The 14992-nt window shown below is 49.3% G+C and overlaps 1 protein-coding gene across 1 annotated transcript in view; it reads right to left on the minus strand.

The window, feature by feature from the left end:
- Nucleotides 1-2332: 2332 nt before the first annotated feature.
- The window catches only part of CFAP44 (cilia and flagella associated protein 44), a 29411-nt gene continuing 16751 nt past the window's right edge, over nt 2333-14992 (minus strand). Inside the window, exons 20-33 of the mRNA XM_053457385.1 lie at nt 14590-14720; nt 13611-13804; nt 12921-13095; nt 8539-8716; nt 7669-8145; nt 7221-7424; nt 6123-6318; nt 5410-5520; nt 5150-5280; nt 4357-4473; nt 4005-4206; nt 3421-3581; nt 2926-3060; nt 2333-2740 (exon numbers count right to left, since the gene is read on the minus strand). Coding sequence (XP_053313360.1) covers nt 2552-2740; nt 2926-3060; nt 3421-3581; nt 4005-4206; nt 4357-4473; nt 5150-5280; nt 5410-5520; nt 6123-6318; nt 7221-7424; nt 7669-8145; nt 8539-8716; nt 12921-13095; nt 13611-13804; nt 14590-14720 — 2601 coding nt within the window. The 3' untranslated portion in view covers nt 2333-2551. The remainder of the gene's footprint in view (nt 2741-2925; nt 3061-3420; nt 3582-4004; nt 4207-4356; nt 4474-5149; nt 5281-5409; nt 5521-6122; nt 6319-7220; nt 7425-7668; nt 8146-8538; nt 8717-12920; nt 13096-13610; nt 13805-14589; nt 14721-14992) is intronic.

Raw genomic sequence — 14992 nt, forward strand, 5'->3', positions numbered from 1 at the left:
GCTCCAAAGTTGAGTATTCTGAGCACTAAAAACGCAGACCCGGCCGCCATCGTCCAGAACCGGCCCTGGGGAAGCGGAACGCGCAGCGCATCGTTCTCGTTACTGTGCGCGGGGGGTGGGGGGGGCGGTTGTGTCTGGGTGGGAAATGGAATTCATTGCAAGAAGAAAATAAATGTCTCCCCATGCCCCCCCACCAGACCCCCATAAAAACCGCGCATGGTCGCTGCTCAGACATCCAGCTTCACACGGCGAAGAATTCTAATAAAACGCTCCCAACCTGAGCAAACAGCCGTCTGAGCGCGGAGTCTCCTGCGCATGTCCACGGCTGCCCCAGCTATACGTCTGTGTATATATACTGTATATATATATATATATATATATAACCCCCAGAGCCCATACCCACCAGGGACCCCCTATTCACAGTGAACGCTGGCCAACAAGGGAATGTGGGGGGGGGCAGGGGGTAAAAGCTGGCAGGAGGAGGTGGTATTAAGGAGATGGTCGGGGCAGAGATGTAGCATGCAGGGTAGAAGACCCCCCCCCCCCGAGGGGGCAATCCTCTCGTCTTCGCCTCTACCTTTGGGCAGAAAGTGGAGGAATAAATGAGTTCCTAAAAATATAGGTCATGTGATTAAAGGATTAAAGCAGCAAACAGTCCCATATTTGCGGGTACAGTCCCAACGATATCAGAAGCAGAGTTATTGTTGTTCAGTCTCCATCGTCTTTCCTGCGACAATGCGGCAGCGCTGGATATTCCCAAAGCACGGACCACGGATTTCAACGGCATCAGTAATAATCAAAACTGCAATTTCAATGCTAATGCCCCCTGACACCCCCCTTTCCTCCTGATGCCCCCCCGATGCCCCTCTCTCCTCCCCGATGCCCCTCTTTTCTAGGAGGTCAGAGTGTTTGCTGGGTATGAGGGGATCGCAGGGTTCTACGGCCCTAAAAGCCCCGATAATGTGTATAGAAACAGCAGGGAACGGGTTAATAAATTAAACGGGGTAAATAATATTATTCTTGTAAAGCCCACACGCGATGTGAGCTCCGCGGCAGTCATTTTGATCGTATTTGGGGTAGAAATGAAAGTAAATGAGTCCGGACGTCACTTTGTGCAATTAAAATACTTCGGTCTCGTGCTAAATAATGTAAAAAATCCATAAATCAGCATCAAAAACAGCTCTCCGCACCCCCGACGGACAGGAAACACACACAAGAAATCAGAGGAAGCGGCAGAAAATGTGAAAAACAACAAAGAAGAGAGATTATTCACATAATAATAATAATAATAATAATAATAATAATGGTAATAATAATAATAATAAATTCATTATTATTATTCCCACAGCTAACATTTCTCTCTCCAATGAGAAGGGAAGCAGCGCCACCTGCTGCTCATCACGGAGAATGACTTCAGATCGGCCCCATCCGGCCCCCGTCTAGTCGCCGTTTCTCCTGCTGTAAAGACTCAAACCTTAATCAGTCGTTGGTCTCGTCTTAGATTCAGGAGCCGTATGTCTATCCCATGCATGTTTAATGCCCTCACTGTATTACCCTCTACCACCTCTGCTGGGAGGCTGTTCCACTTATCCACCACCCTCTCAGTAAAGTAAAACTTCCTTCCGTTCCATCTCAGTCTCTGATCCTCTAGTGTTAGATTCCGGTCTCTTGTTGTAATTTTTTTCCTCCTTTGGAATAAATTCCCTCCTTTCCTTTATTAAATCGCTTTATGGATTTAAACGTCTCTCTCTCTCCCGTCCCCCCTCTCTTGTCCCGTCTCTCTCTCTTCTCTCCCCCAAGCCGGATATATTGAGATCCCCCCCGTCCTGGAACCATTATATAGAGTCACAGCGACAGCAGAAAAGTCACCTCTAGTCTGCCTATATATTCTATAGGGTAGCTTTCTGCGCATCGCCAGCTGTTTCTTTACCGTGATTGGCTGTCCTACGTCCACTAAGGAAGTATTTTATAAAAGTAGCTGGAAACAGAACGTTACTGAACCGGCCAATGAGAAGTGAGCACTCACAATACTCCGAGCCGCCTGGCTCACATTGCCATAACTTGTGGCCCCCTAGTGGTTCTAGAGCCGGTTCCGGAGCAGCTCCTAGATCACATGGTTAGTAAGACACAGAACACTGGGGTAAAAAAAAAAGTGGGTGTGGCAAGGGCCAAAAATGGGGAGGAGCTACCATTAAACCACATCTTGCAGGGATCAGGATTCTGGAGATGCCCCCCACTAATCCTCGCAGAAATAATGAGACCCCCATAAAAAGAAACAGCATTCAGATCATTTCAACCAATAAAAACCAACGGAACGCAGAGTTACTCCCCGAAAGGGAACTTAATGTTTATTTAAAACACGGACAGGAGGACCAGCAGCCCCCCCGGGGGTATAAGGACTGCTGGGGGCAGGTAAGAGGTGTTTAAATCCCTTTCTATCACCTGCCTGTCCTGATTGGTTGGGAACAAACCGTTGGAGAGATTTATTAGCAGAATTCTGAGCAGATGGGGCTGCGGACACCCCTGCGGGTTGGCGGATTTAAGGGGTTAGTCAAGCCACGGTGCCGCTGCTTCGTGGCACTGGGGGGTGCGCGGGGGGCAGGATACTTCCGCCTTTCTTGCTGAGGAGGGAAATTTCTTCTTTCAGGTTCCCGATTTCTTTGGCTTGTATCTGAACCATGTGCAGCAGCTTATTCCTCCCCCGTATATCTGCGCTGCGCGGACCCCGGAACTCCTCACCCTGGTGGGTTTCAAACAGAAACGAGAAAAGGCGAGAGAATCATTACTGACTGGCAAAGAGCAAAATCAAGTGCTTTGCGGGGGTGTAATTATTGGCAGACTTTACATAATTCCCAACCGTCCTGGTTTTCATGGGACAGTCCCTATTTTCGGGCAGCAGATACAAGGTGTTTGGAAGAGACGTACCGCGCATGTTTGCCGTGCATCGAGTTTCTCTTCTAGAGCCTTCTGTTCCATAAGAAGTTCGTTCATCTTCTCCAGCTTCCTCGTCTGCTCCCGAGTGACCCCCATCAGCTCTCTCTTCTTCTCCATCACCTTGGCCTGGAATCGGTTACAGCGACAAGGTGTCAGGAAACAGATCGGCCCCATCCGGCCCCCGTCTAACCTGCCCGCATTCCCCGCTGTAAAGACTCAAACCTTAATCAGTCGTCGGTCTCGTCTTAGATTCAGGAGCCGTATGTCTATCCCATGCATGTTTAATCCCCTCACTGTATCACCCTCTACCACCTCTGCTGGGAGGCTGTTCCACTTATCTACCACCCTCTCAGTAAAGTAAAACATTAGCTCTAAGCCTCTCCCCGCCAGGTATCTGGTGGTTATAGTTAAACGAGAGATCAGGCTATTGCTGGTCCGCATCCGGGGGGATTATAAGCCCCCATTACTGACCCGCTCCCAGCTCACCTCCCACTCGGCGACCTCCTTGTCCATTTTCTGCCCCGTCTCCAAAGATTTTATCTTCAGCTCCTCCAGGTTGACGTTCACAGACAGCGTCTGCAGGGACTCGAGGTCCACCAGGCGGCCGAACTTCATCATCATCTGCTGACGACACTTCTCCTGCAGCTCTGGATTGGGGGGGTTTGGGACAGTTGGTTAGTATGAGTGGGGCAGACAGAATGTGGTCTGAATGATGAATGTAAGTCACCGGGGCCGTGATGGACAGCAGGCTGCGGCCTCGATACAAAGTATTAAACCCACGGTACTTTGTGCCATTCAGGCCGGACGGCCGGGGTTCTGGGTGCTGTACCCTCTCTGGCCTTTACATTTCAAGGGGGCGCTGTTTCATATTCCTTTTTCCCCTAAAACTGACCCCAAAAACTCATTTCTAATCACTAATCAGTAATATATCCGGTGTTACCCAAAAGCAACAGCGCAGTACAACGCATGAACGTTTTCAATGAATCGTCATCATCATCATCGGCTCGTCAGAGTCTTGCTGCCCCCTTTACGTTCCTGGGTGTTTTGCGGGGGGCTCCCTGGGCACTCACTCCGTATCTGGGACTCCATCTCCTTTCTGTCGCGGATCAGCTGCTTATGTTGCTCCCGCGCCTGTCTGTAGAGCTCCCGCTGCTCCAGCTTCTCCCGCTGCAGCTCCTCGATCCGCCGCTGCAGGCCGTCCAGGGAATGGTGGCTGAACACCAGCGCTTGGGAGAGATCTCCCGGGATCTCGCCGTTTACCGTGTGATCCACCTGCCGAGGAGATCATTTATGGGTAACGAGTATCCGGCACTAACCTGACCCCGTGTGGTGTAACAGGTCGTGTTATTACCCCTTTGAGTGCCACGGTCAGGGTACATGTTGCCCCGTGGCAGGCCTGGTCTGTGGTTTTAGTCTTCGTACCTGATGTAGTTTCAGCGGCACCACGACATGAAGCTCGTTCAGCTTCTGCTGCTTCTCCCTCTGGAACGCGTCGAGCTCCTTCTCCGCGATACTCAGGCTCACGTCCACAACTTTCACCTGATGGGGGGCAAACAGCGGCCTTTTAGTATGGTGCGGGTGCTTGTGTGACCACCGCGGCAGACACCGTCACCTGCCTTTAAATGCTAGGACCCGGCAAATCTACCTGTCAGGCTGGATAATACTGCCCTTCGCCTACATATAACAGAAGCAAGGCATACAAAGGGTTAATGGGGTAACACAGCCTGGTGGTGTATAAGTTATAGTCCTTGGGGGATCTGCCATCATACCCCCCAACCTACCCAAGGCAGGACGCCATTGGTGGGGGTGGTTAGAGGTGGGATAGGGGCATGGCCATCCACCTACTTACAATGTACTGAACATCAGGATATGACATCATATATCAGCGCTCTGCTTTAATGCATCACAAGGTGGCCATGTGACTTTAATCTCCCTATCTGTCCCACGATCCTCACGGAAACTGGAACCGCACACACTAAATGGGGGGCTAGGTAAGTATGCACCACGGATCTATTAAGAAAACCCCCTAACCCATTTTAAGGTATCTGTAAAGGTCAGGTAATCCATGCCCCGTTCTAATGCCCCACGCTAATGCCCCACTCTAATGCCCCACTCTAATGCCCACTCTAATGCCCCATGCTAATGCCCACTCTAATGCCCCGTTCTAATGCCCCGTTCTAATTGCCCCAGCGGGACACTCGTACATGGCGAGTACCTTTTTGGCCAGAGCGTCGTACTCCTTCTTCAGGTTGTCTGCAACCTTCTTCTCTTCGGTCAGAGAGTCCTCGATGTCCAGGCGTCTCTCGCGCAGCCGGAGGGTTTTCTCAAACAAGGCAGGGTCGCAGTCTGCGGGAGGGAAGGGAAGACGGACAGCACGGAGCTCCGAGTGACCCCATGGACGCCGACCAGAGACCCCATCGCACGTGGAGCCCCCAAACAGCTGCTGCCGTGGAAATGAACGACTCGCACACTTACTGTCGGGGCAAATGGAGTCGTCGAAAACTCCTTCCTCGGAGCCGGACTCGTCCTCATCGCTCTCCCAGGTGGATTCTTCATCGGAATCGTCCTCGCTCTCCTCTTCCTCCTCTGTAATTTACACAACCGGATATCCCGTCTCACAACGTGTACCTTCACCTAAACATTCACAACCGCGCAGCCAACGGCCGTCACCCGTCTCTGCCCGAGTCTCACCGATGGAGGCTACACGCCAACCGGCTCCCCCCCGGGGGCATCACTGAGGAGCAAAAATCCCCCCAAAAAGCCTTCAGGATGCCCTTGGGAATCTCGGGCAGGGTGTCAATGAGCGCGTTGTCATGGGAATTATGTAAAAAACACAAAATACAGCCAGGAAGGCAAATGATGGGGGGGCCAAATCAGCAATCAGACTGGGGGGGTATTGGGGTTCCCCCCACACTCCTTTCCTTAGTGGTCTAACTAAAAGCGTAATATTATCCTGATACCCCGCAGCCGCCCAACCAGACGCCCAACTCCCACTGCTTGCCACCGATGCCCTCATCCCATCCTCCAGGCAACCCGGTTAGAGTGACGGGAAGGAGGTCTACCTTCTCCACCGTGGGTCTCTTCCCTGTAAGTACGTCCGGCTGGGGATTCTATCGATGGCTACATGTTGGCCGGATGTGTTTGGAAAGTGTATATTTATGACCGCGGAGCGCACCCAGTGAACGCACCTTCGGCACCGGGAATCTCTTTCTTTTTAGTGCGTTTAATCTTCTTCTTAAAGACTTTGGTCAGAAATCCAGCAAATTTGTTGTTCTCGCCCAACGAAGACTGGAAGGTGGAATGAAGAGCCGTCTCCTGCTCCTGAAGGTTTGTTATCTCTCTCTTTTTGGCCTCAAGCTGCTGCAGATATTCCTCAGACTTCGCCTGAAAGACAGACGACGTGTCAGGGTGTCCTGCCCCGTAACGCGACATATCCCCCCCCCGGTACCGTCATGTACAGGGACCCCCCCCCGGTACCGTCATGTACAGGGACCCCCCGGTAGGGTCATGTACAGGGACCCCCCTGTCACAGGGTCAGGCTAACAGGCTATTATTTTCATGTTAAGTTAGCCGGGTCATGGAGTGTTTTTGGGTTCAGTTTGTGATACCATGACCCGGGTTATTGTGTATTCGGCCCAGAGACTGATGTGGCTGCAGCTCCAGCCTTCAAAGAGACAATCCTATAATCTGGCTGGGGCTCTTAATCAGCCAGCACAGCCCTATCTGCCCAGACGGCACCCACACTACAGGGGGGATAACACAGGTGGGGGAACCCATTGTATCCCTTAATCCCCTCACCTGATCCATCCCCTGTATACCGATGGGATTTGTGATGGGATGTGGCTGATGAGATTGGGGGCTGGGTTTTGTGTTTATTGAATTAAGGATCTATATAAGTTTGGTTTGTTGTGCAATAAAGAGTTCTTATTCTGGTTTTACTCAGAATGGTGGTCTGACTGACCTGTGGATAGCTGAGTGCTATCCGTATGAGAGACTGACTGGTGATTCCTCAGTCCTCAAACAGGGAAACCCAGCCTTGGGTACGGTGACCCTGTAACACCCCCCCCGGGTACCGTCATGTACAGGGATCCCCCCCCGGGTACCGTCATGTACAGGGATCCCCCCCCGGGTACCTTCATGTACAGGGATCCCCCCCCGGGTACCTTCATGTACAGGGACCCCCCAGGTACCTTCATGTACAGGGACCCCCTCGCCCCCGTACCATCATGTACAGGGACCCCCCCCGGGTACCTTCATGTACAGGGACCCCCCCCCCCCCCGGGTACCTTCATGTCCTCCTTCTCGGAGACTCGGTCGCTGACTCTCTCCTGCAGGATGTCCTCTCGCTTCTCAAACTCCTTCAACAGGAGAAGCTCCTCAAAGAGCGTGACGTGGCGCAGGTCGGCCATCTTCATTTCCACGTCCAGCTTCAGCTTCTCGTGGCGCAGAATCCGAAGCTCGGCGTCAAAGTTACTCACCAACTCGTTAATCTGCGGCGGAGGAAAAAAAGAAGAAAGAGAGAAACTATTTTTCTAAATGCTTCTTTTATCGATAAAATCCTTCAGCCCTCATCTTCTCGCCCCGGCCGCCGCCAACTCCTAACGATGAATAGGGCACAGAGTCACATAAAAAGTCTAAGTAAAGCCCCGCCCAGCCCCACCTCTAGCCACACCCCCAAAAGTGCCCCTTTTTGGTATTTTTTATTGTTTTTCTGTTTCTACCCCATTTCCTCACCTTCTTTATAAGGTTCTGCTGCTCATACATGTTCCTGATCTCGTCGATCCGCGCGATCTCCTTCTCCAGTTCCGATTTCTCTTCCTCCTGCGCTGATCCGCAAGCGGCAGACCCTCCTCGGGTCGATCGAGAGGATGGCAGGGACCGCGTCTCTCCTTCGTTAAGGGCAGTATTTGTCTCGCCTCCAAACCCCCCGAAGCCCCCGAAAGCCTCCTCCTTTAATGGCCGTTTAGATTTATTTTCCTGCTCCAGTTGAAATCTCTGGAGTGTTTCGCTGTCGTATCGGAACTTGTTCTCCGGCACCTCGTCAGGAAGCATGCGCGGCACCGGCGGAACCGCCAAGCGCTTGGTAGGTTCTAACCGGGACTGCGTGAGTTTGACTTCTTCGGTTAACTTCTGGATCTCTTTGATGGTGTCCGCCTTGAAGTCTCTCAGTGCCAGGATGGCGAGGTTCATGGCCGATTTCCTCTCGTGGATCTGCGGAGGGGAAAAACAACGGTAAGGAGGCGTCCGAAAGTGCCAGAGACGCGCCCCGCGCTGGGGCAACTCTGCTATTCCAAACTAGTACATTGGCCCACAGTACTTTGGTGATACCCCTAATCTAGTACATTGTTTCCGGGGGATGGTGCCCGGATGCCACCGGAAACGAGGTAGCCCCAGACTGCTGTGTCGTGGTCTGGGGTTGCCCCAGGCAGGTGCAACTTTCCCGGTGACATCATTCAGACCCGTGAGAAAGACTGGTTCACCCCAGCCCTTCAGGAATAGCCCACGACCGGGTCATCTCCATTGCCGTCTGCCGGTGTGCCCGCGTGATACCGTGCGGGTTTCACGGATCCGGTGTGGCCGCCCCGTCCCGGTAAGCGTACGCACCGTGTCCTCCAACATGGCCAGCTCGTTCCTCTTCCGCTCCGCGTTGATGCGCAGGTGCTCGGGGACCGTGTAATCCGCTGCGGTCTTCAGTTTAAAGTCTCCCATGTTCTCCTTAGCGTTTTTTATGGCCAGCAAGTCCTGCGGATCTTCGTAGTCGTCGTTGGGCTTCTTCTTGTACCTGGAAGACACCGTCACGTTTTAGGGAAATTCTCCTTCAAAACCCAAGGTTTACTCCCAATTCTCAGTTTAAATCCGTATGGATCGCATCACTTGACGGCGCATGTGACAGAACGGGAAGAAATGACATGGGTAATGCTGTGTGCAACCAATGGGAGATCTAACGTCTGGTCTACTTGCCTCTAATTGGCTACTTTTGTTTTCTTATTCAACCCAGTTGTAGTTATACTGGGGGTTATATTCCTGTATACAGCGCTGGGGTTATATTCCTGTATACAGTGCTGGGGGGTTATATTACTGTATACAGTGCTGGGGGGGTTATATTACTGTATACAGCGCTGGGGGGTTATATTACTGTATACAGCGCTGGGGGGTTATATTACTGTATACAGCGCTGGGGGTTATATTACTGTATACAGCGCTGGGGGTTATATTACTGTATACAGCGCTGGGTGTTATATTACTGTATACAGCGCTGGGGGTTATATTACTGTATACAGCGCTGGGGGTTATATTACTGTATACAGCGCTGGCTGTTATATTACTGTATACAGCGCTGGGGGTTATATTACTGTATACAGCGCTGGGGGTTACATTACTGTATACAGCGCTGGGGGTTATATTACTGTATACAGCGCTGGGTGTTATATTACTGTATACAGCGCTGGGTGTTATATTACTGTATACAGCGCTGGGGGTTATATTACTGTATACAGTGCTGGGGGTTATATTACTGTATACAGCGCTGGGGGTTATATTACTGTATACAGCGCTGGGGGTTATATTCCTGTATACAGCGCTGGGGGTTATATTCCTGTATACAGTGCTGGGGGGTTATATTACTGTATACAGTGCTGGGGGGGTTATATTACTGTATACAGCGCTGGGGGGTTATATTACTGTATACAGCGCTGGGGGGTTATATTACTGTATACAGCGCTGGGGGTTATATTACTGTATACAGCGCTGGGGGTTATATTACTGTATACAGCGCTGGGTGTTATATTACTGTATACAGCGCTGGGGGTTATATTACTGTATACAGCGCTGGGGGTTATATTACTGTATACAGCGCTGGCTGTTATATTACTGTATACAGCGCTGGGGGTTATATTACTGTATACAGCGCTGGGGGTTATATTACTGTATACAGCGCTGGGTGTTATATTACTGTATACAGCGCTGGGGGTTATATTACTGTATACAGCGCTGGCTGTTATATTACGGTATACAGCGCTGGGGGTTATATTACTGTATACAGTGCTGGGGGTTATATAACTGTATACAGCGCTGGGGGTTATATTACTGTATACAGTGCTGGGGGTTATATTACTGTATACAGTACACTGGGGGTTATATTACTGTATACAGCGCTGGGGGGGTTATATTACTGTATACAGCGCTGGGGGTTATATTACTGTATACAGTGCTGGGGGGTTATATTACTGTATACAGCGCTGGGGGTTATATTACTGTATACAGCGCTGGGGGTTATATTACTGTATACAGCGCTGGGGGTTATATTACTGTATACAGTGCTGGGGGTTATATTACTGTATACAGCGCTGGGGGGTTATATTACTGTATACAGCGCTGGGGGTTATATTACTGTATACAGCGCTGGGGGGTTATATTACTGTATACAGCGCTGGGGGGTTATATTACTGTATACAGTGCTGGGGGTTATATTACTGTATACAGCGCTGGGGGGTTATATTACTGTATACAGCGCTGGGGGTTATATTACTGTATACAGTGCTGGGGGTTATATTACTGTATACAGCGCTGGGGGTTATATTACTGTATACAGCGCTGGGGGGTTATATTACTGTATACAGCGCTGGGGGTTATATTACTGTATAAAGTGCTGGGGGTTATATTACTGTATACAGCGCTGGGGGTTATATTACTGTATACAGCGCTGGGGGTTATATTACTGTATACAGCACTGGGGGTTATATTACTGTATACAGCACTGGGGGTTATATTACTGTATACAGTGCTGGGGGTTATATAACTGTATACAGCGCTGGGGGTTATATTACTGTATACAGTGCTGGGGGTTATATTACTGTATACAGTACACTGGGGGTTATATTACTGTATACAGCGCTGGGGGGTTATATTACTGTATACAGCGCTGGGGGTTATATTACTGTATACAGTGCTGGGGGGTTATATTACTGTATACAGTGCTGGGGGTTATATTACTGTATACAGCGCTGGGGGTAATATTACTGTATACAGCGCTGGGGGGTTATATTACTGTATACAGCGCTGGGGGTTATATTACTGTATACAGCGCTGGGGGTTATATTACTGTATACAGTGCTGGGGGTTATATTACTGTATACAGCGCTGGGGGGTTATATTACTGTATACAGCGCTGGGGGTTATATTACTGTATACAGCGCTGGGGGGTTATATTACTGTATACAGCGCTGGGGGGTTATATTACTGTATACAGTGCTGGGGGTTATATTACTGTATACAGCGCTGGGGGGTTATATTACTGTATACAGCGCTGGGGGTTATATTACTGTATACAGTGCTGGGGGTTATATTACTGTATACAGCGCTGGGGGTTATATTACTGTATACAGCGCTGGGGGGTTATATTACTGTATACAGCGCTGGGGGTTATATTACTGTATAAAGTGCTGGGGGTTATATTACTGTATACAGCGCTGGGGGTTATATTACTGTATACAGCGCTGGGGGTTATATTACTGTATACAGCACTGGGGGTTATATTACTGTATACAGCACTGGGGGTTATATTACTGTATACAGCGCTGGGGGGATATATTACTGTATACAGCGCTGGGGGGTATATTACTGTATACAGCGCTGGGGGGTTATATTACTGTATACAGCGCTGGGGGTCATATTACTGTATACAGCGCTGGGGGGGTTATTACTGTATACAGCGCTGGGGGGGTTATCACTGTATACAGCGCTGGGGGGTTATATTACTGTATACAGCGCTGGGGGGTTATATTACTGTATACAGCGCTGGGGGGTTATATTACTGTATACAGCGCTGGGGGTTATTACTGTATACAGCGCTGGGGGGGTTATCACTGTATACAGCGCTGGGGGGTTATATTACTGTATACAGCGCTGGGGGGTTATATTACTGTATACAGCGCTGGGGGGTTATATTACTGTATACAGCGCTGGGGGTTATTACTGTATACAGTGCTGGGGTTATATTACTGTATACAGCGCTGGGGGTTATTACTGTATACAGCGCTGGGGGTTATATTACTGTATACAGCGCTGGGGGGGTATATTACTGTATACAGTGCTGGGGTTATATTACTGTATACAGCGCTGGGGATTATATTACTGTATACAGCGCTGGGGGTTATATTACTGTATACAGCGCTGGGGGTTATTACTGTATACAGCGCTGGGGGTTATATTACTGTATACGGCGCTGGGGGGGTTATATTACTGTATACAGCGCTGGGGGTTATATTACTGTATACAGCGCTGGGGGTTATATTACTGCATACAGTGCTGGGGGGTTATATTACTGTATACAGCGCTGGGGGGTTATATTACTGTATACAGCTCTGGGGGTTATATTACTGTATACAGCGCTGGGGGTTATATTACTGTATACAGCGCTGGGGGTTATATTACTGCATACAGTGCTGGGGGGGTTATATTACTGTATACAGCGCTGGGGGGTTATATTACTGTATACAGCGCTGGGGGGGAGTTATTACTGTATACAGCGCTGGGGGCGGGTTATTACTGTATACAGCGCTGGGGGTTATATTACTGTATACAGCGCTGGGGGTTATATTACTGTATACAGCGCTGGGGGTTATTACTGTATACAGCGCTGGAGGTTATATTACTGTATACAGCGCTGGGGTTATATTACTGTATACAGCGCTGGGGGGTTATATTACTGTATACAGCGCTGGGGGTTATATTACTGTATACAGTGCTGAGGGTTATATTACTGTATACAGCGCTGGGGGTTATATTACTGTATACAGCGCTGGGGGTTATATTACTGTATACAGCGCGGGGGGGTTATATTACTGTATACAGTGCTGAGGGTTATATTACTGTATACAGCGCCGGGGGGGTTATATTACTGTATACAGCGCTGGGGGCGGGTTATTATTGTATACAGCGCTGTACGCCCGGTGTCTTCCCCGTGAAGGAATTGATGGAGGACTCACAGTTCTTCCCACTCCTTCTTCCTTTGGGAGATTTTGGATTTTGCCGTCTCCGTTTTCTCCATAATCTTCCTCATTCTTTCGAGCCGGCTGCCCGCCTTGTGTTTTCCCGGCCACTTCTGCTTCTGAACTGGAATCGATGCCTCCTTCCCTTCGGCTGCAGCTCGTTCTGCTATAGCTGGCAACAAGAAAGAAGAGATGCGATTATCACGCGGGTTACTGAAACGGGTTCACAAATCTTAATCGGGTTTTATTAGCTAACGTTCCGCGGCGCTGTACGATGTACATGTGGGGTGCTAAACAAATACATTAAAAAAGATACATTTCTACATTACAAGTACACCAGGGGTTAAGGACTCGGCCTGTGAGCTTGCAATCTAGCCTTGTGATGCTTTCATACAAAGTTCCGTGCAAGAATGGCGGGCTTTCTCGCGAGTTCCGAGTGAAGTTTAGGCTCCTCGCTTGGGTTCTGCGCTGTGATATAATGTATCCTACATTTGGATTTGTATGAATTTTAACAAATTTCTTACAAAAACGATGAGGGGGCCTCAGCGAAATAAATATTTAACAAGAATCGCCGTTTCCAGTCTCGCTGAGAGCCCCAAACCATCTCGGAACGAGAAACACAATCATTCGTAATTTGTGCTGGGATTATTTAATTGTCATGTGACATCAAAGCGGCCGCTTCCTCACCTAATTCGTGGCCGTCCTTGGTTGCCTCGGGCTCTTTCGGGTACAGCTCGTGCCGAGTTAACCGTCTCTTGCCCTGAGTCCCCTTCACCCGGTAGGGCTTTTCGTTGAGGCTCAGCAGTCTGTACGTTGACACCTGGTGATCGCTGTTGATGCCGCGGACTCTGACCGTGTCAAATTCCACGTTATCCCGAAAGCTGCAAAGGGTTAAAAAGGACGTTATTTTTATTTAGTGTAAGAAAAAACACAATATATATATATATATATATATATATATACACACACGGTATATATATACTGTCTTAAAACATTCAGCTCTTCCATTAATCCGGTTTGGGATATCCCCATACCTGGGAACTTTCCGGCTCCGGCTACCCGGAGCCCCCCATGCGGGATGCGACTATGTTATATACATGGTGTCCTATTGAAGATGTTATATAGGTGGCGTTATATTACAGGGGATCTCCCACCATTACTTTAAATTAAAAAAACGTTTCCAAAAATTATCTCGATGATTATTATTATTTTATATAGCGCCATCATATTCCGCGGCGCTGTACAACGGGTAGTGATGTTATAATGAGGGCGTTATTAATGGAGCAGATAATGATATTGATCCTGTTTTATAGACCATGTTATATACTTTATATTACGCTGATGATGTTTTGCAGGGCTCGGTATCCAGGGGCCACATGGTATTATTTGGTATTTCTAGACTGTAAGCCTGCGAGCCAAGACCTATTAATGAATGTATCCGTTGGTCTTGGTCTGCGGGTTCTGGTTCTGTCGGACCCTTTAAATGTAGGGACTGTAAGAAGCGCTGCGTGAATTGTTGGCGTGAAATAATAATAATAATAATAAAAATTAATAAGGGGGTCACGGTAGCCACAACTAAATCATGGAGGCTTTTTTACCCCAACTGACTGAAAACATGAAATCTCGGCCTACAGACCCAACGCGCAGCCAGTAAGAGGACGCTCACCGGGCCTGCAGCTTCTTCAGCGCCAGGCTGTGTCTCTCCTGATCCCACGCCAGCTCCTTCATCACTGTACGGATCCTTTCTGAGGTCCGTCTCTCCATCTCCTCGCGGATTCGGTGATCCATCTCGAACTCCTGCAAACGGGAAGGGAACATGGATCCAGGACACGAGAAAACGCTCCAGACGTGAAGTCGGGGGAGCAGGAAAGTGCCGAAAACCGTTACGGTGCAAACTGATAGTAATGGAGCTCTGCGCCAGTCACAGACTTATATTTTACTGTCCTATGGTAGAGACAGTGTGTAGATTTAGATGGAATGGAAGCAAGTTTTAGGGTGGTAGATAAGTGGAACGGCCTCTCAGCAGAGGTGGTAGAGGGTAATACAGTGAGGGTATTAAACATGCATGG

The sequence above is a fragment of the Spea bombifrons genome, chromosome 2 (genome assembly GCF_027358695.1).
Source record: "Spea bombifrons isolate aSpeBom1 chromosome 2, aSpeBom1.2.pri, whole genome shotgun sequence".
NCBI lineage: Eukaryota > Metazoa > Chordata > Amphibia > Anura > Pelobatidae > Spea > Spea bombifrons.